At 37.9% G+C, this 24,579-nt stretch overlaps 1 protein-coding gene across 3 annotated transcripts in view; it reads left to right on the forward strand.

Annotated features, from left to right (window-relative positions):
* The window catches only part of Grid1 (glutamate ionotropic receptor delta type subunit 1), a 775,861-nt gene that overhangs the window by 656,051 nt on the left and 95,231 nt on the right, over nucleotides 1-24,579 (forward strand). For all 3 annotated transcript variants that reach the window (XM_057770780.1, XM_057770778.1, XM_057770779.1), the window contains exons 11-12: nucleotides 1,083-1,407; nucleotides 2,497-2,635. In XM_057770780.1, the coding sequence (XP_057626763.1) occupies nucleotides 1,083-1,407; nucleotides 2,497-2,635 (464 nt within the window). The remainder of the gene's footprint in view (nucleotides 1-1,082; nucleotides 1,408-2,496; nucleotides 2,636-24,579) is intronic.

A 24,579-nucleotide genomic window follows, 5' to 3' on the forward strand; every position in this document is an offset into this window, starting at 1 on the left:
TTTGATTCCTGAGAAGAAAGACAAGAATCAGACATGCACTGGTGTAGGCACCTTCAACATTTTTCCATATTTTCTAGGTCAGCAGTTCTCAACCTGTGACCCTCAACCCCGTTGGGGGACAAATGACTCTTTCACAGGGGTTGCCAAAGAACACCAGAAAAATATATACTTACATTATGATTCATAACAGTAGTAAAATTATAGTTATGAAGTAGCAATGAAAATAATTTTATGTCTGGGGGTCAACACAACATGAGGAACTGTACTAAAGAATCACAGCATTAGGAAGGCTGAGAATCCCTGCCTTAACACAAAGTATGCACATAAAACAAGAAAGGCAACAAGATGGCTTAGAAAGTAAGAGCATGTGGCCTGTGCTCACACCCCTCTCTGTGTCTCCACACACGGTCCTGAGCTCACACCCTCTCTGTGTCTTTCACACACACACACACACACACACACACACACACACACACACACAAATAATAATAATAAATAAAAACTTTAAAAATTAATGAAGACATACATTTTTGAGATTGAACATACTTATACCATCATTTAACTTGTGAAGTATTTTAGTTCAGTCTATGCATGTGGGATCCTGGAAGTTTCAGGAACTTGCTTGAGAGATGGCAAGTATCTGAGCCCTTGCTATGCTTAAAGGAAGAAGGGTGTCCTTGGTGGGAAGAAGGCCAAGTCCCCTTTTAAATCACACGTCCATTAGTGTTATGGAATTTTGATGGAGACACAGGTAGAAGCAAAAGGAGATTAAGTTTGCTAGGTGGAATGATAAGAAAACAAGCAAGTGTAATTTGTTGGAAGTGAAGATACTTAACTGAATTTTCTTGTCCCAAAGGATGTCCTAGGAGATCTTAGGCCTATGGAAGGACATCTGTGAGGTGAAGGAGGTAATAGATAACAGGGTGTTGGATTTCTTCTCATATTCTCAGAATTCTCAGGGGTCACTCTCAAATCCATTGCCTCTGGGTAAATCTTTGAAATGGCAGAAGGTGGACCTTGACCTAGGGTGGAAATCAGCAATGACCCGAAGGTCACCTCTTGCGAACTTCTTTGTCTTTCAGAGAGCAGACTTGGCCATCTCCGCTATCACCATCACCCCAGAGAGGGAGAGCGTTGTGGACTTCAGCAAGCGCTACATGGACTACTCTGTCGGGATTCTCATCAAGAAACCCGAGGAGAAAATCAGCATCTTCTCCCTCTTCGCCCCCTTTGATTTCGCAGTGTGGGCCTGCATCGCAGCCGCCATCCCTGTGGTCGGTGTGCTCATATTCGTGTTGAACCGGATACAGGCTGTGCGGGCTCAGAGTGCTGCCCAACCAAGACCTTCTGCTTCTGCCACCCTGCACAGTGCCATCTGGATTGTCTATGGAGCCTTTGTTCAGCAAGGTGCATTCCCAGTTTTCTGTTGTCCAAATAGCCCTGGGGGCCTGAAAAAGCCTATCCTTTAGTAAATTCTCCAGATGCATATCACGAAAGTCATTTCAAATGTAATTTTATTTGATCTCAGGACAGTGCCAATATCAGGCTGTATTTGGATTTTCTAAGCACTATCAGGTAGAAATTAAATAAAGTAACAAAGAACTCAACTTCCATTCCTGAATCTCCATCTTAGATAAAATTTACTTTGGATTTCAGGGCATTTTCCTCCCTTCCCAAGTTAGGTTGCTTTTTTACGCACATGAGGTTGTCAAAGGGAACTGTGATTAAACATCAACATAGCATGTGGCAATCTGTAAGTGGTACTCCAGCGAGTCTTGAAATGCAGACTCCTCCCTCGAGAGGCCTGGTGACACTTCTGTCCTGTGATGAGTTTCAGGATTGTGAGATTTTGACCAGAAACAAATTGCAAAGTCCTTAATGTGGATCTCAACTCTGTGTGCATCATGGCAAAATCTTTTCAAGGTTACCTAAGGAGGAGGGAGAAGCTTTCCTCTCCCACCACCCAAGGGACCAGAGAGAAATAATTGGCTACAGAGAGGTAGCTTCTCGCTGAATTTTACAAGCAATGCTTTCTGAAAATCCTGGAGGGGAAAACCATCCAGGGAGGGCTGAATATTAATAAAAGTGAAATGGGAGGTCTCATTTCTCTGAGTTAAAAGAAAGCTGGAAGACCTCCAGGTAGGAAAAAAATCTTTATTTACAGAATTCCTAAGTGTACTACATGAATTTGAGATTGCCAAGATTTTACATTGGGCTATAGCTCTGGAAGTTCTTGCCACAATGAGATAGAATCTTCCAGCTGGAAGACTCAATGTTATGACAAATTTTTCATCACTAGATTCTAGTCCTAATTTTTCTTCCTTTTGCCATCCTCTGGCCTTTCCTTGTATTGGTGGTTTTAGTAACATTTCCTTTTAAAAAAAATAATGTCCAGTGCACAAGTGATAGGAAACTTTGACCTTGGCCAAGAAGGGCAGAATCTTGCTGGGGATCAGGGTGAGAACAAGGCACAGCTAACCCCTCTGCATTCTGCAGGTGGTGAGTCGTCTGTGAACTCTGTGGCCATGCGCATTGTGATGGGCAGCTGGTGGCTCTTCACCCTCATTGTGTGTTCCTCCTACACAGCCAACCTCGCTGCTTTCCTCACAGTGTCCAGGATGGACAACCCCATAAGGTATGTCTGCTCCTCCTTGATCAACGTCAGTTCTGATGTAGCTTTGCTGAGGCTGCCTGATGGCATGGAGAGAGACACGAGGCCAAGAGAGACTCTGGGCTCTGAAGCTAGATAAAGAGAATGTTTAATGTGAGAGGATCCTCCATAGTTGTATTTAATTGTAGTCAGGATTACATAAATATATAAATTAAATTATATTTGTCTGAACATTTAAATGCTGATTATGTAACTAATAAACTGACACAAAATTAACAAGTTAAATTTCCTCAGACCTTTAAAAATAGATTATAAACTGATTTAATCAAAATTTTATCAACACTCATTTAAAATTAATTAAGATCACAAGTCTAATATATTTTCCGATCTTCAAAGATCTTAAAATTATTTTTTAAAAACATGACAGTTGGGCTCTGGAGATGGCATAGTTGGTAAAGATGGCAGTTGGCAAGCCAGATGACCTAAATTCAATCCATGGCACCCACATGTGAAAGGAAAGAAAGACATCCCTCAAGTTGTCTTCTGATCTTTATATGCATGCCAAGGTAAACATGTGAACATGCACACACACACACACACACAAATTTTTTTGCTTATATTCATAAAATTATAACAGTTTTATCAAGGGTGAATTCTTGTTTTATTGAATTAAAATATAATTTCAGGTATGACTTTCTTCATTTTTGAAAAATGTTAAAATTATACAATAAAGGAATAAATTCTTTGTCATGAGGGTGCTCTTGATAATCCCTTGATCATAATCAGATTCTCAAATGCAGTGCAAATTACCAAAATAAACAAACAAGCAAACCACACACAAGAACAACAACAACAAAAAGGTATAAAGTAAATGAGTATTAAACCTGAAGGTACCAAGGTGAAGGCAGGCCTCCATCTACCCAGCATCTAGCAGGGTAGCATAATGGTTCCAATATAGCCTTTCTCTGGGCTCTGCTGTCGACTTCCTGCTTTCGTGATGTTTTTAGCCCACTGTATTCATCATCAACCTATTGGTTCTTTTGTTCTACTCATCTGTGGAGTCTTCTGTTGCAACCTGTTTCTTTGGTTCCCAGCTGCCTATTTAAGAGTTAAAATCCCTTGACCAGGACTCAAGATTAAGTTTGATTTTACCTGATATCATTATGAAATTGAAATTTTAACTGAGATAGTTATAGATTCATATGCAGTTGTAAGCAATAACACAGAGGTCTCCTATACTCGGCCTCGTTTTCCCAATGCAAAACTGTAGCATTGTATTACAATCAGGTATTGATAGTGATGTGATTGATTAGTTTTATTTAGATTTTCCATGAAATATGCTATATAAATAGAATCATACACGTTGACTGTGCCTTTTTATGTCAGCCCGATCCTCCATGACTCTCTAGGTTACTGGTATAGTCATACATAGTTCGCTGCCTCTCAGTGATGAGTGCAACAAATTGTTAGATCATCCACCCATTGGAGGACATCTGGGCTGCTTACAGCTCTTGGCAATTATGAATAAACTGCTATGAATGCTTTTGTGGGTTCTCATGTAAACATGGTTTCGTTTAATGTGATCTTTGCACAGGAGCGCAGTTGCTGGGTTGTGTGGCCATTGATGAGTTCTCTAAGAAGCTACGTTGGCATTTAGAGTTGTTCTCACTTTTTATTTCTTTATTCTGATATGTATGGAATGATGTTTTATTCTGGGTTAAATTTTCATTTTCCTAATGGCCAACAATGAATACTTTCTATATGCCTATTTACTTAACACCTCCTTGTCCGTAAAATATCTGATTTTACATTTTACTTCTTTTCTAATTGGACTGTTTGAGTCCTGCCATTGCCTTTTGAAGGTTCCTTGGGCGTTTCCAATTTATATATTGTTTCCATGTTTTATTAAATGTTCTTCTTCATCTGATACGTGATTTGCAAACATTATTTCACCCTGTAGCTTGCATTTTAAATCTTTTAACACGATTGCAGAGCGAAGTTTTCAATTTTTGTGAGGTCTAATTTAGAACATATGTCTTCCTGGGTCATTTATGCTTTTGACATCAAACCTTAGCCTGGCCTAAGACTTTGAAGATTTTCTCCTTCCTAAAACCTTTACAGTTTTATATTTTTCATTAATTTTTCTATTTGGGTTGAAGTTCAGGTTGAAGCGGCTTTTTCTTAATTCGCTCATCCAACCATTATTTGTTAAGCAGTATAGACTAGATGTGTTTGAGAGAAGTTTAGATGCAACATTGTGCAGGAGACCAGCCCCTGCTTTTGAGGGGACAATAACTTAAAAAGGAGAAAAAAATGGTATAGCAAGAGTGTTGTGGGGAAAGGGGAGGTAGCATGTAGGTGGGGCTGTTTCTTCAGATGGAGTGGTCTGCAAGGCTCTCCTACCCAAAGAGAACGGTGTGACTGTGTGTGTGAATTGTGATCAAGATCAGGTGAGACATGGTAAGCTGTGCTATCAGGTTTCGAATCGGAGGCTTAGAGGTTTTGTATCTTCCTTAATGTTTCCAATCAGAATCACTCGCTGCTACCAGATATGGACTCAGTGGCTAAGCAACAGATTGGGAGTGTTCATTGACAGGCTTTTTTTTTTTTTTTTTAACTGCATGAATGTATTTCCCTTTTAGAAAAGAAAATTTGAAATAAACAATTTTAACTTTCATTTGGAAAGGAGTAGTCTCTTGCACAGAACTGTTTATAAGCCAAGCTACCTCTGCCAGGAACACTGCAAGTGCAAAGTCTTCAGTGTTCCCAAGGTGAAAGGCTGTCCCTCCCATAGACTATACTATATATGGATATACTAAAGCTAAACAACATATCCACAGATGTCAGTTCTCATGATTACTGTGTGGACGTGTGTTAATATCTACAGTCCAAGCAGTCATTATAAAATCTGGTGTCGTTAGCTGTAGCTATCATCATGTTCATTAGATCTGCAGAACATACTCATCACCCCCTAATGAAAATCTGTGATCATTTATACCTAATCCCTTCCAGTCACTATTCTGCTCTCTGCTTCCACTAGTTAGACATTTTAAGACCCTGCATGTAAGTGAGATTACAAAGAAATATTTAGCTTTCTGTGTCTGTTTTCTTTAACTTAACATAACACCCTCTAGATTTTCATCAATGACAATGGTTCTTTCTTTTTAAATTCTGAGTTACAGATAGATACCAATATCTATCTGCCTGTCGATTCTCCTGCATGTTATAGTCTCTTTAACCATCCTTCCATATGGGAAGTTTTAGGTTGATTCCTTATCTTGGCCATGAAGAAAAATGCTGCAACGAACAAAGGAATACCAATTTATCTTCAAGATTGTAACCTCATTCCCTTTGGTCATAAACTGAGAAGTTGGGTTATCAGATCATACAGAATTTCTTAGATGGATTTGATGAGAAATCTCTTCACTCATCCATATTTTCTATACTAATCTGTATTCTTACCAACTGTGCACAAAATAGCCAATAGGTAGGCTTTGGATTCTATTTATTTAAAATTAATACCATTGAACATTTTATTTTCATCTGCTTATGGGCAATGCATGTTTTGATAAGCGTTTATTCAGGTCCCTCACACATTTTGTTGTTTTTTATGCAAAATTTTGCTGTTTAACTGGCCACAAACTTGCTATCTCCTTGTCTCAGCCTGATGAATGCTGAGATTAGAGATCTTGTCACCATGCAAAGGTCCTCTGACTTTGTAGAAATCCAGCTATTTGTTTTCTTGCTGTTGAATCATTGTTTATCTATTTTGAATTTAACTTATAACTAGATGCATAGTCTTCAGATATTTTTATTCTTCCACAGTCTATTTATTCTGTAGATTGTTTTCTGTGCTAAAGATTTTTAGCTTGTTATAACTTTATGTGCATATATTTGCTGTTATTATCTTTACTTTTGGGGTCATCCAAATAAAAATAAAATAAAATCATTGCCCAGACCAATAGCAAAAAGCTTTCCCCAGTTTTTTTTGGAAGTTTTATATTTTCAGATTTACAGTTTAGGTTTTATTCATTTTGAGCTAAATTTTACACATGATGTGAAGTGTTTTTCTTCTATGCATGTGGAATACCCAGCTTCCCCACACCAATTATTGAAAAATCAGCCTACTCCAACATGTATTCTTGGCAGCATTGTTAAAAGATCCATTACCTATGACTGCACAGGCTTATTTCCAGGTTCTCTGTTATATTATATTGATCTGTCTGTATCTTCTGTGCCAATATTATACTGCTTAGGTTGACTCCAGTTTTGTAGGTTACTTTGACATAGCTAATGTGATTCCCGCATGCTTGTTTATGCTCCTCAAATTGAATGGGTATTCAGTGCTGATGAGCAAGAATTTCAGGGTCATTTCTTTTCTATTTCTATGAAAAATGACTTTTGTTTTTTGATGGGGTTGCTTTTGTTTTATCAATCACTTTTGGTAGTATTTTTATTTCTTTTATTTCTCTTTTTGAGAAAGAGAGAGAGAGAGAATACCCACTTTATTCTAGAGTCAAATTTGAGTGACTATGGCTCAAATTTTATGTGCTATGTGACCCAGGAACACAGATTTACGTCATCCTTAATTGCCTCTCTGATGCACATATTAATATATTTTAGTATAGATATTTTAATGTTACTGATTATTTCAATCTGTGAACACAGGATAGTTTTCCATATATTTCTATCATTTGTAAATTTTTTCAGTTGTCTCTTCTAGTTTTCCAAGTATACATCCATCACCATTGGCTCAGCTTATAGCTATGATCATTTGATGCTGGTTTCATTTTTCTTGTAGTTAATTTTAGTCTATAAAATATTACCAATTTCAGATGCTAATTTTATATTTTTGTTTTACTGTTACATTTTATGTGCATGGGAGCGTTACCTGTATGTGTGTAACATGTTAACTTTATTTCTTAAAATTTCCCTTCATTTGCTGGGCGTTGGTGGCACATGCCTTTAAGCCCAGCACTCAGGAGGCAGATGCAGGCAGATCTTTGTGAGTTCGAGATCAGCCTGATCTACAAGAGCTAGTTCCAGGACAGGCTCCAAAACTACAGACAAACCTTGTCTCAAAAAACAAAAATAAACAAACAAGCAAGCAAAATTCCTTCATTTCTGTATTGGTTCTCATACTTAATTGATTGAAATATTTGTGTTTTCCTGCATAGACAATGATGCATTCTGCAATTAGAAACATTTGTCATACTTCCTACTTTCCAATTTAAATATCTTCCATTTCCTTTTCTTTCCTTATTGGTCTGGCTAGAATCTCTACTACTATAACCAAATAGATGTGTAAGACTTGAGCATCCTTGTTCCCAGTCTCAGAGGAGAGGCTCGCAGCTCTTCACTGAGTGTGATGGTGGCTGCAGGTTTGATGAGTCTACCCTTTCACACCCAGTTACAGTGACTTCTTTTCTAACTTGTTTGAGATTATTTTATCATGAAAGGACTTGAGTTTTGTCAAATGTGATTTAACATCTGTTGAGGTGAATATATAATTTTTTTCTCTTATTATGTTAATGTGGTATACCTTACTAACAGCTTACCTGTTTGTACCAGTCTAGTAAGGTCCATTAGATCTTCAAAATCTGTTGTTTTAATGTGTTGTTGTATAGCACGAATTCTAATTGGTCTTAATAATAAAAGTCTAAAGTCAGATATTGGGGGTGGTGGGGAAGCTGAAAGATCAGAGAAACAGAGCAGCCAGTCACTAGTTCTTATGTCTACAACATTTTCAAACCAAATGGGTGATCCTGTCTCTTCAAGTCCTCAGATTGAATGCCATCTCTATGGAACCTCAGACTGAATTCTGAACTCCTGTGTTTTCCTACCTTATATTCCTCTCTCTGCACAGCTATGACCCTTCCTGTCTCCATCTTCCAAGTGCTGTGATTAAAGGTGTATGTTACCACTACCTGGCCTGTATGGCTAACTAGTGGCTTAGCTCCACACTCTGACCTTTAGGCAACTTTTATTTGTTATATAACTAACAAAGTATCATTACATAGTTGAACTTGGTTTGTTGCCATTCTGTCAAGGGTTTGGGCATCTGTGTTCATTTGGGATATTAACCAATGATTTCCTTGTAGTTATTTTAACTTTTGTACTAGGGAAATGGTGACTTTATACAGCATATTTGGATCATCTTGTGTAATATTTTGGAAGAGTCTAAGAAAGATTTCTCTAAATATCTTGTATATTTCAACAGTGAAGCTATCATGTTCTGGCATTTTCTTTGTTGGGAGGGTTATTTACTGATGCAATCGTCTTACTGCTGATCTGTAGACATGGGTAAGTGAATCCACAGAGCCCGAGATAAAGGGGAGTATCAAATGTTTATTGGGGAACACTCCAGAACAACAAAGTAGAGAGCCACCACAGTCCTCTGCTCTGTTGGCCTGGGAGCTGCAATCACATCTCTGACTACCACCCAAGCAGAGAGTAAGCCCCTCCTCTCTCTTAAAGGCAATCAGGACTGCAGACAGAAGACTATACCCCTAAGTCCGGTAACCCCAAAAGCTATTGACCAAACTAATTCTCACAACACTGATACTTTCTAGTTCTTAATCTTTTATTCGTGGCAGGTTGTTGCATGCTTTTATCCATTTTGTTTAGGTTAGCTGATATTTGGGCGTGTATGGTTATTCTTAGTCTTTTATGATATTTATATTTGTATAGTATAAGTTGTTTTTGTTTTTATTTTTCCTCACAGTTTCACCCAAGCCTTTCTTTTATATAGGTATAGCTACAAGTTTGTCAGTTTCATCTTTTCAATGAGACAAATATTCCCAATCTTTCAATTGCCTTCTAGTTTCCATTTCATTTATTTTTTTTCTAGTTTTTCTTTCCTTCTTTATTTTAACTTTGAACTTAGTTTGCTCTTTTGTTTTAGCTATGTTTGCTTATACAATTTCTTTTTTAAACAATCTTTAAAATTATGTTTTTAATTGAAATAGAATTACATCACTTTCCCTTCTGTCCTTCCTTTAGCCCCTCCCAGTTGGCTTCCTTTGAATCACTCCCATGTACTTCCTCAACTTGATAACCTCTCTGTTTGTTTGATTATTATGGTTACACACACGTGCTCATATGTGTGTGTGCAACCTTCTGAATCCATTTTGGTTGCTTGTGTGTATTTAGTTTTAGGGCTGACTACATTGAACAACCAATTGGAGGACTCATCCCAGAAGAGGCTACTTCTTCTCTAAGCAGTCATCAGTTGCCTATAGTTCTTTGTTTAAGGAGCCCACAAACTTTTCCCCTTCTATCAATATTGCTATTTTCTCAGTCATGCCTATGCTGCTTGGGGTTTTTTGTTGTTGTTGTTTGTTTGCTTTTGTTTGTTTTTTAGGAAAGACCTGTTTTATTTCTTGGTATTTTGTTCTCTTCCCGCCTCTTCTTCCACAATGTTTCCTGAGCCATAGACACAGGAGCTGTGATGTAAATTTATCCCTTTGGGATGGCTCCCCTTGTACTCCTGGCACAGTGGAAAAATGAATGTCTACATGTAGAAGAATGAAATTAGGCCCTTATCTATTACCCTGTAAAAAAATTAGATCCAAGTGGATCAAAGACCTCAATTTAAAACCTGAAACATTAATGATACTGTTTTTAGATAATTTCTCATATGTAAGCAATGCATACCAACTGCTTATTTTTGGGAGAGAATATACCTATCAGTACCCACCTTTTCCACACAGATCTCTCCCTCTAGTTTACAACAGTTTATGTGTGGGGAGTTGAGAGAGACAGAGAGATAGATGATAGAGAGGTAAAGAGATAGGTAGGTAGGTAGGTAGGTAGGTAGGTAGGTAGGTAGGTAGATAGACAGACAGACAGAGACATAGTGAGACAGAGAGGCCTTGAGACTAACCAGAGCTGTCTGAATTACCATGAGGTTGGAGTTATCTGAAGGAGCCTGGTATGTGTAGAAGTAGGCGCACAAAGAAAGACAATGGCTTTCTTCTTTTTGTCTTGTTTGATTCCCCTTATCCATGAGTCTCTCAGTAGTTAATAGTCAGAGGTAAAAGATGGGACCCCATTAGTGATTTCCCAGATATATAGCTGGTCTTGTGTGAGTATGTTATGCCCAAATCCATGGGTCCCCACAAAAGCCAACAAAGGAGACCAAGTCCCATATGTAAAAGCAAAGAGTCTTTATTTTAATCAAGTTTACAAACTTGGTCTCTTTGCATGTCCAACATTTTAGAAAAACCGGAGAGCTCCAAGCTCAATTAGAATTGGGTTTTTATATTAGTAAAGGTGGGGGTGAGGGGGTCTCTGAGGTTCAGAACCCCTGATTGGCTGACATTTGTCTAGGGGTGTTCTGGTGAAGTGTGCTGGCAGGTGATCCTATCTACAGTAGTTGGAATGTCAGGCATTTCCTTTGAATGGTCTGCTCTTGGGTAGGGGTCTGGTAATCTTGGCCTGCCAGGCATTGTCTCAGGGTAAACTATTGAGACTCCAGACTCCATCTGAATTTATTAATGGCCAGAGTTCCAGGTGATAATGGTTGGAAGTAAAGAGCTTCCTTTGGGGGGCCTGCCCAGACTTAACTTATCATGGCTGACCCCTACAAGCTGAGTGCAGGTAACTACAATAATTGTGGTTAATATTGTATATTATACTATAGTATATAATATAGTATGTTATACTATATTATAAAATATAATTCCCTAAACTATTATAATATTGTATATACCAGTATTATAACTGCATCTTCACCAAATCTCTATCTTTTGTAATTCTGCTCCTCTTCTGAATTTTTACTTATCAGGGGTGCCTGTTTAGATGTCATGTTTAGAACTAGGCCCACAACCTTTCTTGAGTAGCAAAGATTTGCATGGAGAACACTTCCCTGATAAATGCTGTGAGCAGCATCTGTCTAAGGGTATAAACATGGTAGTTTGCTACTCTGTCAATTCAGTTAAATATCAGTAGTAAATTCTCTGTCCGGGACTGTAACTTTCCTCGACATGGGTTGTTATCTGGGCCTACAGCATTAGATGTAGGCTGGCCCTTCCTGTGGTGTTCTGAATGAGAGTGCCCCCCCTCCCACATAGGCTCATGTATTTGTGTGCTTAGTGGTCAATTGATGAAATGTTTCAAAGGATTCAGGGGTGTGGCCTTGTCTGGGGGAAGGGGGTTGTGCTTTGAGATTTCAAAAGCCCCTTTCAGGCCCAGTATCTCACTTTCTCTGCCTGTGTGTGGATCAAGATGTAAAGCTCTCAGCTCCTTCTTCCGTACTATGCTTGTCTTTAGCTGCCCTGCTCTCCACCTTGGTGATAATGGACAAATCCTCTGAAAGCGTAAGCAAGCCTCTAATTAAGAGTTTCCTTTCTACAAGAGTTACCTTGGTCATAGTGTCTCTTTGCAGCAATAGAACCATAACTAAGACCCTTCCTTCACCTCTTAGTCCCCCACAGCAGAGGTCTGGAATCCAGTCAGAAGGCAGCTGGTTATGCACACCTTAGTCTAGCTGCTATTGTGATGGTGATATACCTGCCCTGCAAGGATTTCTAGTTCACAGGGTGAATGGCCGGATGAGAACAATGATGCCTCTTCTCAGTACTTCTTTGTTTTGTAAAGCTGACTTGTTGACTTGAGGTCTTTCATTGTAACTAATGCAGGTTTATTATGTCTTTCTTCTTAGAACTGTTATAGATATATTCATTTTTAAAAAGATTTACTTATTTATCTGTTATGTATTATATTATCTATATAATATGTTTCAAAGGATTCAGGTGTGTATGCCTGCAGGCCAGAAAAAGGCACCAGATCTCATTGTAGACGGTTATGAGCTTCCATGTGGTTGCTGGGAATTGAACTCTGGACCTCTGGAAGAGCAGTCAGTGCTCTTAACCTCTGAGCCACCTCACCAGCTCATATCTCATAATTTTTGTCATATTTTTTGTGTTCATATTTCAAAGATTTAGGGGGCTATTTCTTCTGATTTTATCTTTAACCCACAGACTGCTCAGGTGTTGTTATTTAATTTCCATATTTTGTGACTTTTTCTTTTCTCCTATTATTACTTTCTGGCAAGTAATTTTTAAGGTTTGTAAGATTTTAATCTTCTTAAATTTGGAAGAATTTTGCATATGGGTTGATAAAATGTGTGTTTTGTTGCCATTGGATTGATTTTTCTGTTAATCCTTTGTGTCTATGATGTTATTTTAACCTGATTTTGATTTATTGACTTTCTGTCTCAATCTATACATTGTCGAGTAGAGTAACAAATGTTTCTACATGTCTTAAATTGCTATTTATTCCTTAAGTTTTATTCATCATTTCTTAATGCATGTAGGTATTACAAATTAAGTTATATAAATGTGATACATTCTTGATGAATTGATTTTTTTATCATATGATGTTTTTCTTTCACTTGTGACAATTTTTAACATCTCTTTTGTCTAAAGTGAGTACAAATATACCTGTTCTCTTTTGTTTAAAATTTGCACAGTGTCTTTATTCTATTTTTTTATTTACCTGTCTTTGAATCTGTAGAGAGTCACTTATCTATAGCATAAAGTTTGTTAATAGAAAGTCATTTTCTTAACAGTACTTTTAAGTAGAACATTTAATCCATTTATATTTAATATAATCATTGATTAGGAGAGACATTAACCATTTTGCTGTTTACAATGTATTTTATCATTTTTTTTGTTTTTTCCATTAATTTTTTTTGTGTTAAATATATTTTTGTTGAAAATTTTAATGCTTTTGATTATTTGTATACATTATATTCTTTGAATATAATTATTGTACATATGTATGTTATAGTCTTAATTTTGGCATAGCCATTATAATTAGCATCAAATTTATAACAACCTAATTTGCACTAATAGTAACTTTTCACCTATAGCATAATAATTAGGTCCTAGAATGGGTGTGATCTACCCATATTCTCTTTATTTATTTATTTGGATGGGGTCTCATATAGTCCAAGACCTCACTTACAATTCCAAACTTGTGAGTCTTTTCTTTAGAACCCCATAGTTTAGCTAAATAACTTTTCTTAACTCTGAATACTTTCACAGTATGCCTTCTTTCTGGGAGCACCAGCTCTTAGCTTGAGTCCTCATATCTATTGAACTTTCCTGGACAACTTTCAGTTCTTCTTCGGTTTCTGTTCATTCTGGGGAATGGCTTCCATTTTTCCAACTGGATAAGTTGTACTTACATATTTTTATTTCCTATCTGCCCCCTCCCTCTCTTTGGATGCCTCCTTTATTGTTAGTCACTGCTTTATGGATTTCATTCTCAAGTGTTGTTATAAAGAGCTCTCTCTCTAAGTAATTAAATTTATTTCCTTTACATTTCATTTTCTGCAGCAGGCGCTTTCCCACACTGTGCAATATTATGAAAGCGTATTGGGTGCTTTTCCTGTGAAGTCTTTCTCGTGCTTTCCAGGCTCTCTTTGCTGTTTGCTGTCCTTGACCGCTGAGAACCCTTTCCACACAGGGCAAGTAGGCTTCTCCTTGGACGTTTTAGTAGCACACCTGGCTGCAGTTTGCATCTTACATTCTAGTCTTTTGGGGGAGTTTTTGAATTCAGGTAGAGAAGTATAAACTATGATTTGAATGCCAGCAGCTACTGTGGTAATATCCTGTAAAAGTTTTCCTTTGGCATTTTTGCCTCCAATGTTTGTAGCATTATAGTTGATCTAGCTCCTGTAATGGTTATAAAGTCACTGTGTAGTTTTTCTAACTTCCTCCTTACTGTTACTGTTTTCTCCATTTTACTGACAAATTGCTGTTTGTCAACATCAACGGCCCGTGAGCTGGGGTTCTGCATACCGTGTTCTGCAGATCTCAGTGGTACCCAGGGGCTTCCTATTGTTCTACTTTAAATGTGTCTCTGTGTGTATAAGAGGAAATCCTCTGTAATGATGTATTTTTCAAAGCATGGTAGTTCCTCATTAATTTCTGTCCTCTGGAAATGTCTTAGTGCCTGCTAGGTGGGTAACATCCCTACTTGTACATGGTATATTATTCCCTGAAATTGAAAACACAGCCTGGTCATTGGAGTACTCAGCTAAAGGAATGAATGACAACTGTCTGTCCTCTTCTTATCAACATTTTTCTTATTAATCAAACTAACCTTCAATCTACATTTCAGTCTAGCATATAACAATTTAGCACTTATATTTCATCTGTCCATGCAAAAATTCATAATTGCTACCTTAGTATTTGGAATTCATACATTCCTTAAAGGTACACATAGCACTGATATCTAAGAGAATGAGCTCCTCTTGGGAACACAGATGTGTTTGACTACTTTGAGCAACAGTACCTATTCATCAGCAGGAAGGCACATTTCTACCTTGAGAGGACATAGCTCACTTTTGTTTCACTACAAAAATTTCCAGTTTTTGTGATTATTTCCATCCCTGTGTCAGTTTACATATTATCATAATCTTAGCAGAAACGTTGGAAATTTTGGTATTGGAAAAGGGTTGTACAGTCCAGCTCCCTTATTTTGTCAGTGCCTGTATTCTGGAATACTTGTCTAAAAGCCCTAGGTGAGTAGCACCCTATGTTAAGAGGACTCACACTCCGCCCAGAAACTCCTTTTAGAAAGTAGCAGCAGAAGCACCTGCTCTTGAAATTGTGCACTGTGTTTGCCATGAGCACGACCATTGATATCTGACGTCCTGGGTTCAAATCCTCTTTGCCCCTCTCTAGCTGTGTGCAAGTCACTTAACCCTGTGTCACTTCCTACTCTCACCTATACACAGGAGTGACAATATGTCTACAACATGGGGTGTGGAAGGGACCGAATCACTATATGCTAGAGCTTTAAACTCTATTATTTTTGCTGCTGATGTTGATAGGGGCCTTGTTAGCCAAACAGACAGCCTGGATCTGGAGTCCTGAATAGAGAATAACTCAGAGATGAGGGAAAGAAGGCAGCTGTGTAGGAATGTGTAGGAAGTAAATAACTCTGTTGGCAATTGTGTCAGAATGGATGACATTTATTATTTGATTGGTTTGATCCTTGTGTTTGTATTGGTAGATTAGAGAGGCTGGAAATGTAAATGTTCGTGCTCATCTACTCATTGAATTTGGAAGCATGGATTTGTAAGGAAAAATGAGCAAATGCTTCCTCCAGCTATGTCCTTGTGCTTAGATAATGGACAGTAGGCACATGACCCAGCAATCACAGTCCTCTGTGCTTGCCCAGATTAGTGGAAACTACAGAACAACACAAATACTTTAAGTGGGTATATTCTTGAGACATTTACTTTTGCTGTGTGGCACAGACTGGTCTGGGAATCATGGTCTTCCTGCCTCAGTCTTCTCAGGCCATAGACTTACAGGCCTGTTTCATCATGCTGAAAGTGATTGTGGATCTTTGCAGTAACTCCCTTAATTTTCAAGCCTGTGAAGCAACTTAGATATCCTTTAAAAAGGTGAATGGTTAAATAAGCTGCAGTACACTCCAGCATGAGCTGTGATCCGTCACTGAACTGAACAGGTACAACAGCATGTGAACTGAGCTAGAGTATAGTTAAGTGCATGTTGGTGAGTGAGCGCACAATGATATGTAGAAATATGTATGTATTTCAGTGATGGCCAAGATGGATTGTTCTATGGACACTAAACTTTATCCATGGTTCATTTTAGGTTCAGATGTGGGGAATTCTAGTTCCTAATTAATCCATATAAAAACACTGAGTTTGAACCATAAATAGTTAAATATGAGCTCATTTTATTTTGCATGCTCTTCTTCATGGAACCAAGGTTTATGTTTTCTAGCTTGACTGTTTTTGGGATGCACTCTTTATGCTGCCTCTGGTTTCATAACTCTCTTACACTGTTCGGCTACAATGTGGTTACACTCACATTGTTGTCTTCGACCCTGAAGACACTGAGGTGCATGAGCTTTGACTCCTGTGTGAGTGAATGGCTCTGAGTATTGGTGAGCACCATAAATCCTTTGTCCTCATGGTGAGGTCAGTGGCAGCCTCACTGGTGTGAAGTGGAAGCTTAGACCTTGTTAGAGATAGCCTGAAGTAGAGCCAGTGTGACTAGATCCCCAAGTGACTTGATTCATGTTACAGCTCAGCGCTTAGTGCTTCTAGTTAATCAGAAAGAACATCTGTGCATTTCCAGTAGCTTGAAGTGATCAGCTATGTCAAAAAATATATTGTAACACACCTATAAATTATTTGCTGCCTTTGAAGCCTCAAAAACCTGAAAAGGAAAGTGACACACACTAATGGGACACATGAAGAAGAGATTATAGGTTTCTTCACATGTTAGGGTTGAGTAACAGGCAAGGGCCTAGAGCTTCAATTATTAACAACTGGAAGTCGGAAAAATCTAGAAGCTTTTAAAGCAGACAAGCACAAGTGCATTGACAGGGAGGGAGAAAGACACAGCATGCATCTAGTATGAATAAGAAAGCCAGCAAAGTCACACCATGGATATCATTATCGGTAGTTAAGGACACTGCATAATGATCACCAAAATAAGGGTACCAAGAAGAAAATGTATGTGGAGCATTAGAATTTTTGAAAAAAAGTTGGGACAGATCTAATAGGAGAAATAGAAAAGTCTAAAACAGTCAAATCTTAACCTCATTCTCCTGAAAATTGCATAAGCAGTAAACAAGTTTATTAGGTTATATAGATCTAAACAACTCCACTAATTAACTGGACACAATGGGCATTTGTAGGACATTTCAACCCCAAACTCCAAAATCAACATTTTTAAGTATGCACAAGCATTCGGCACAAAAGACATTGTCATTGCATAGCTAAAGTGTAGTCATTGTAAGTGCTGACTTTCTAGAGGGTTTTCTGTCATTTGCAATCCCATCAAGTTAGAAACTAATGGGAATAAACAATCTAGGAAATACATAGTGAAATCTATATAGCACAATTCTGAATAATCCAAGTGTCAAAGGAAAAGGCACAAAAGAAATCTCTAAAATGTTTCTGATTTAAATAATAATGAAAGCACACTATGTCAGCAACTGTGAAATGCAGCTAAAATAATACTTAAAGATAAGTTATCACTGTAAATGCCTATAAGAAATTTGTTGCTTTAATCAAGTAGAAGATTCTTAGTTTTTTCCTTAGCAAGACATAAAAATAATGAGTAAGCTTAGATAAAAAGAATCTTGAAGAAATAGGATTGATATAATAAATAAATTAGAAAGTCTGACCCCACACCCTTTAAAAAATAAAATGGATATATTGTGAATGAGACTGGGTGTGGTTACACAGGTCTAAAATTGCCACACTCAGGAGACTTAGCAGCAAAAGGATCATGATTTTGAGGCTCTCTTAAGCTACACAGCAAGTTACTGGTCAATTAGAGATAAACAATGAGACTTTCAAGAAAAAAACAAGGGAAAAATCAACAAAAGAAAAAGTGAACATTGTCAATATCAGGTATGACAAGAAGACTTTCTAATAAATTCTCTACACAGTAAGAAGATGATAAAACAATACTATGATATAAAACAAAATTTTATATCAATAAATAGAGCAGAGACTAAAGGGAAATTTACCCCTTAAAACAAGATGTTAATTTTGTAAAACAAATGCTTGCCATTTATTAAATTCTAGGACAACATATTCTCATGGGTGAATTTCACCCAGCACTCAAAGAAACAATACTAACCACAAGTTCTTCCAAAGAATCACTTTTAAGAGTACGTTTAATTAAACTGCCATAACTCGAACACCAACCCCTGTCGTAAGAGGCTGTTTGTTCATTTCCCAGCTGAAATAGACTCCTGAAATAATCACATAGAAACTGTATTATTTGCAATATTGTTTGGCCAATAGCCTAAGCATATTTCTGGATAACTCATATCTTAAATAAACCCATCTCCATTAATCTGTGTGTTGCCATGAGGCTGTGGCTTACTTGGGAAAGTTCCAGTGTCTGTCTCCAGTGGGGCTACATGGCTTCTCCCAACTTTGGCTTCTTTCTCCCAGCATTCAGTTTAGTTTTCCCCGCCTACTAAGTTCTGCCTTGCTATAGGCCAAAGCAGTTTTGCAATTAATGTAGCTTCTATGTAATTATTTTGGGAATCCAGGAAGCTGGGAAATTAATAAATGACCTCTTACTACAAATCAGTGCACCAATGTGGGACTGATTAAATTCATTAAAACCTGAGAAAGCTTAAAAAGTAATTTTAGACAAAAAAGAACAGAAGTTAGCATGGCTTCTTGGTAGCCAGCATTTTGTTGGCGGTGTGCCATAGCCCCTTTAAGAGAGATGTTCCTGATTCAGTGGTAGCAGAAAATAAGCCATACAGTTTTAAAATGGTGGCTTCCTGGGCCATGCTGCCAGTATAAACTCTGACACAGTCTGACTATGGAACATTTGAATGTGTTTTCTAAGCAGAGTACTACAACTGGCTTAATGGTGCAACATAGATCAACTGCATACTTGGAACTGGGGTGGTGTGTGTGGCTTGCAGAGGCAATGAACATGCCTCTGACATGTTAGAATGGGCAGAGCCAAAAGCAAATCAGACTCGACCCTAGTCACACTGTGGCTTAACATTTTAAAAAATGCTTCTGGACAGAAAAGGATTTCAAATACACAATAGGACAGATTCAAACATAAAAGACCTCGAAATGAGACACAGTGAGTTTAAAAAAATGTATGCAGGCTTGGGAGGGAGAAGCCATGTAGCCTTGCCAGAGACTGATGCCAGAACTTTACCCAGTAAGCCACAGCCACATGGTGATACACAGATTAATGGAGATGGGTTTAATTAATATGTAAGAGTTAGCCAATGAGAAGCTAGAGCTAATGGGCCAAGCAGTGTTTTAATTAATACAGTTTCTGTGTGGTTATTTTGGGGCTGAGCAGCCGGGAACTAACTAGTGACTTCCTTACAACAAACCCCAGAAAAAAATAACAGAAGAGAAGGCAATTATACACCAACCATCAATGCTCTTAGATACAAAAGCCTTCAGCAAATGCTAACAGGCCAAATCATCAATGTATAACAATGATAGCACACAATGCCTGAGTTTTATTTCTTAGATACAGTTCTTTAAGCAGTTGAAAACAGACCAATGTAATTTATATAAATAAAATACTGTAGCATATCACATGGCCATCTCAATACAGAAATGTGTTTGGTAACACATGCTTGTAATCACTGCCCTGAGAAGGCTGAGGCAAGAGGATTGCCAATCGTTCGATGCCAGACTAACCCAATATGATGGGGGTTTCTGGTTATCTAAACTAAGCGTGAGACCTTGACGGAAAACAAACAAACAACAAAAATAACCTAAAATGATAAAGAAACAAGGAGTAAAAAATACACCCATAGTTTGACAAAAGGAATGAATAGAGAATTGACTCTAATGATTGAAATCTTGTTACTTTTCTCCCAAGATCAGTAAGAACAACCAGAGGTCAGTGTCTGAGGTTCAAGCAATGAAGGAAATAAAAAGGAGGGAAGGGGAGATGACTCAGCAATTAAGAGTACCTGCTATTCCGTAACAGGATCCAGATTTCTTCCTAAGCACCCATATAGCAGCTTACAACCTTATCTAATTTCAGTTCTAAGGGAATCAGTTCACTCATCTGGCCTCTGCAGACACTGCACACATATGTGTGCATACATATATGCAGGCAAGCCACTGACATAAAGAAAATAAAAACAAAATGTTCCTTTAAAGTTTATTTTAAAAGAAGCTGGGAACAATGGGTTTTAAAGTAAATCTTCATTTCATGGTAGCCTGACAATGTTTGTAGAAAATCCTAAAAATCTGCTAACCAAATTCAATAAGTTTCATGTTTCAGGAAGCATTCACTATACAATGCAGCATTCTCTTATATTCTCAGGACCAATAGTTAGAAAATAGAGACAAAGAAGCCCAATTATATTACAACAATGTCCCCAAATTTGTAGAGATGTACTTCATAACATATGTAAGGGTTGTACACTGGCTATGAAATGTCACTGATAGAAATCAGTCATATTTTAAAAATGGACAACTTCTAATATTTGTAGATTGAGAAACATTGTTGTCGCAAAGGGAAATCCCCGTAACTGTGCTGTAGATTCAGCTCTCTTTAAAATCTGAGCAGGATTGCTTTAAAGGGAGGGGCTGCTAGATGGTTCTTGAGACCCCTGTGTAATTACCAATGATTAGAATGTTGAGATTAATGTTTAGGAAGTGAAACAATCTCATTTGGTTTTCAGAACTTCAAGCATGGTGGTGGCTTTCTTTGTGTCCCATTTCTGATCTGACCTCTCTTGCTGTCCCTTTCCTGGCCTCTTTTTGCTCCTTAAATATCACGGACAGCTTCGGGCCCCCTGGTCATCACATATTTTAAAAACACTTTCTCTCTGTTGTCGCCTAGCCAGATCTGACTGACTTTAAGTCTGCTCTTCTGTCACCTGTTCAGCGTGGCCTTTCTGAAGACATGAAGTGTTTGTTTTTCTCCTTCGTAAACCCTGGAACTTTTCTTTCTTAGCAATTATGGCACTATGTAACCACATATTTACATACTTAATTTCTATTTTTGACACATTTAACATACTATTTGTTGTCAAAGGAGTCTATAAAAAGATAGAAATGTGCAAATATAAACGAAATGACACACATATATAAACAGCATCAAGGTTTATCTACAATAGAGGTAAAGGTACTATGAAGGATCTAGAAAATAGTTAACTGGATTTGAACTTTTAATACTCTTGCATTCCAGGCATGCACCACCAGGCTCAGCAATGCCTACTGTCTATATTCTTTTTCAAATTAAATTTAAAAGCTGAAAACAGTCCTAATTTGGAATAATCATTAATTTTATACTGTTCAAACACTTGAGTAAAATAGTTTTTTGTCTTTATAAACAGTATGCATATACACAGATCACTTTAAAATAACATAATAACTTTTATTTTTAATAATTTTAAAAGCAAAATATAGCTAACTTACTTCCCCTTTCTTTCCTCTAGTCATTCCTGTGTACCCCATACCCCTTTGATCTCTCTCAAACTCATGAGCTATTTTTATTTCTACATTCATGTAACCATATGGCTTCCCGTAGAATTGTATCAGATCATTTTGTGTCATCATATGCGTGATGATTTTTTTTATATTACTTTGTAAAATACGCATCCTTACCGCTCCTTAGTAAGTCCCGTGGGGCCACAGACTTAGTTGTGTTTCCTCTTTGCATAACTAATGCTTAGCACAGTATATGACACAGTGTATACCATGTCAACTGGATGAATTCATCATCGAAGGCAGACATGTGGCTTTTGGTTCATGGGCAAAGAATTCTGAACGTTGGGTGGGATAGTTGAAGGCAGAGTTTAGTTCAGGATGGAGAAACAAGTTGGAGTTGAATAAACAGCTCTGGCAGGTGATGAATCATGTACCTCCAAAGTGTGTCTGTAGCAGCTGGAAGAGCGTGAGCATCTCTTATAGACCCCGAAGACATGCTTCCTGTTCTGCTTCTGGGCTTTTCCACCAGTTAAAGCTCTGCACGAAGTGGGAAGCTGATTTGGGTGTTATTTGTTTAGTTTATTCCTTTTTATTTTTAGCTTGAGGACAAATGTGTATGTCAGGTGTATACACCAGAGCCCTGCTGGGCAGCTTTGACAAGACATCTTTTTGTCTAAAGGTCAAATGGGAGATTTTCCATATCTTTTGTGGGTTTTCTTTTCATTCTTCTATTGCTCCTGCATCCATGAATCCATGCACATTGTGAAAAGTGTAATCTGCAGTATGTATGTTCTCTCATATTGCAACAGTGAGATTTGCGAATGGAAAACACCCAGATTTTATAGCTCGGGTAAGTCATACATATGCACAAACTAGCTGTAAAATTTGTATTCCTGCCTGGGCATAAGAATTCATGATATATTAGTAAAAATTTTGTTGCTCAGAAAAACTAGCTCCCTAGGGGACAGATGTGTAGCCTGTGGAATAGAGAATGCCCCCTTCTCTCACATCACATCCAGAACTATATTATTCAATTGTCCAAGGATATCCATTACCATGGTCGAAAAAGACGCTTGCTTCTTAAATCTGCAGACAGACAGAACCCTTGCAGACTTCCTCTGTAGATTATGTTCAAGGTCACTATCCTTTATTGCTAATTGGATGTGGACTTGTCCAAGGTGCCAAAGAGCCTCAAGTTACTCTTTCTCCCACTTCCTCCTAAAAACAAACGAATGCATATTGAGCATTTCAGTAGAAAAATCTGTGTTCCCAAGTTTTTTCTTCCTTCCCCTTCTTTCCCTGTTATTAATACCTTGAGGTGCTGTGTTAATCAGCACCGCTTAGTCAGTATTGACAGGTCATTATTGGCTCAAGGCCAAAGTGAACTCAGGACTGATTATTCTGAATGGTCCATTCCCTGTGTTTGACATACATGCAAGGACACATATCCATCATATAGCTTCATGCAGTTCCACCGTGCAAGTTCCTGTGTTCTGCTGATAAATCTTCCTCTTATCAGCAATAATTACTGATAACAAGTTAGGGACCACACATTCTACAAATACTGTCAGTAGAGTTCATCCATGCTAGTCCCCAGATCTCTCATGTGTCATTTCATACTCTGCCATGCCTAGGTCTTGATGACTAGTTTATTACAATAATCTTTTGACTTGACTTTCCCTCTTCTCTTTTTGTTACTTTAAACCTTTGTTTGTATTTCCAGTAGAAATATCTTGGTTAAACAAATTCTGGGGCTTCAGCGGTTCCCTGCAATGTTTAGTATATTGTTGAACATCTGTAACATCTCTGTTTGCAGCTGCATGTATGTGCTGCAAACATCCATGCATTGAATCTGTTCATATTCTTTATGATAAGTACTCAAGAGGTTGAATTTTCAGTACAAGATTTTTGTTTTTGTGTCCCCCCCCCCCCGTGTGTGTGTGTTTGGTTTTTGTTTTTAATCTTTTTTTTTTTTTTTTGATTTTTCGAGACAGGGTTTCTCCGTAGCTTTTGGTTCCTGTCCTGGAACTAGCTCTTGTAGACCAGGCTGGCCTCAAACTCACAGAGATCCGCCTGCCTCTGCCTCCCGAGTGCTGGGATTAAAGGTGTGTGCCACCACCGCCCGACTTTTTTTTTTTTTTTTTTTTTTTTTTTTTTTTTTTTTTTTTTTTTTTTTTTTTTTTTTTTTTTTAATCTTACAGTGCTTACTTTCCTTCATTGTTTTCTATGGCAGCTCCTACACAGAATTTGATTGATTGGATTTTAATTGTTATTATATGTTGTCTGTGGTTTCCAGCACTGAGCTTAATAAGTTATTACTCTCAATTTATAGGATTTTCTCCTTCATTAGTCACAACTTTTTAAAAACAGACATTGTGTCATATTTGTGTTAGAGTTTTCCATGTCAAGCAAAGGGCTTGGCATGTAGCTGTTCCTTGTGGTGTTTAGGAAGAAATGCCTAGGCAAAAATGAATGCGCAGGCAAATGAACTGGAGTGCCATCTGCCACTTCAAGGCAGGAGATGATAATGTAATAGCAATGAGAAGGGGTTTTGAAAGTGCAGTGGAGGCTTGCAGGGAGGTTGTGTAACTGGAGACGCTGCTGAGGTGAGTCGCCATGGTTGTTTGCACCAAGTGGTGTGGAAGCCCTGAGATGGAAACCGTGATGGCCTGAGGTAAGACAAGCTGGTATAGACTGTGCAACGGGACCTGGGTCCTAGGATTCTCTGACATGAGAGTGGGCTACATGAGCAAGCTGCTCATCTCTGATGGTCAGTGACTGTGCAGCCATCTCTCTTCTAGAAGGCTAGGGATGCTTGGTCTTTGGTGACTGTTTTCTCACAAGCTTGGATTGAGTATTTGGAAAATGGGAAAAACATTTATGACAAATTTTGAGCCTTGTGCAACTGTTGACATTTTTAAAATAAGAGAAAGGAAATAATTTGCTGCTGCTGATGCAAGTAATGGGAGATTTGAGAGACACAAAAATGGTCTCCAAACTGATACTAGACAAGCAA

This window comes from Chionomys nivalis, chromosome 5 (genome assembly GCF_950005125.1).
Source record: "Chionomys nivalis chromosome 5, mChiNiv1.1, whole genome shotgun sequence".
In the NCBI taxonomy this organism is placed as follows: domain Eukaryota; kingdom Metazoa; phylum Chordata; class Mammalia; order Rodentia; family Cricetidae; genus Chionomys; species Chionomys nivalis.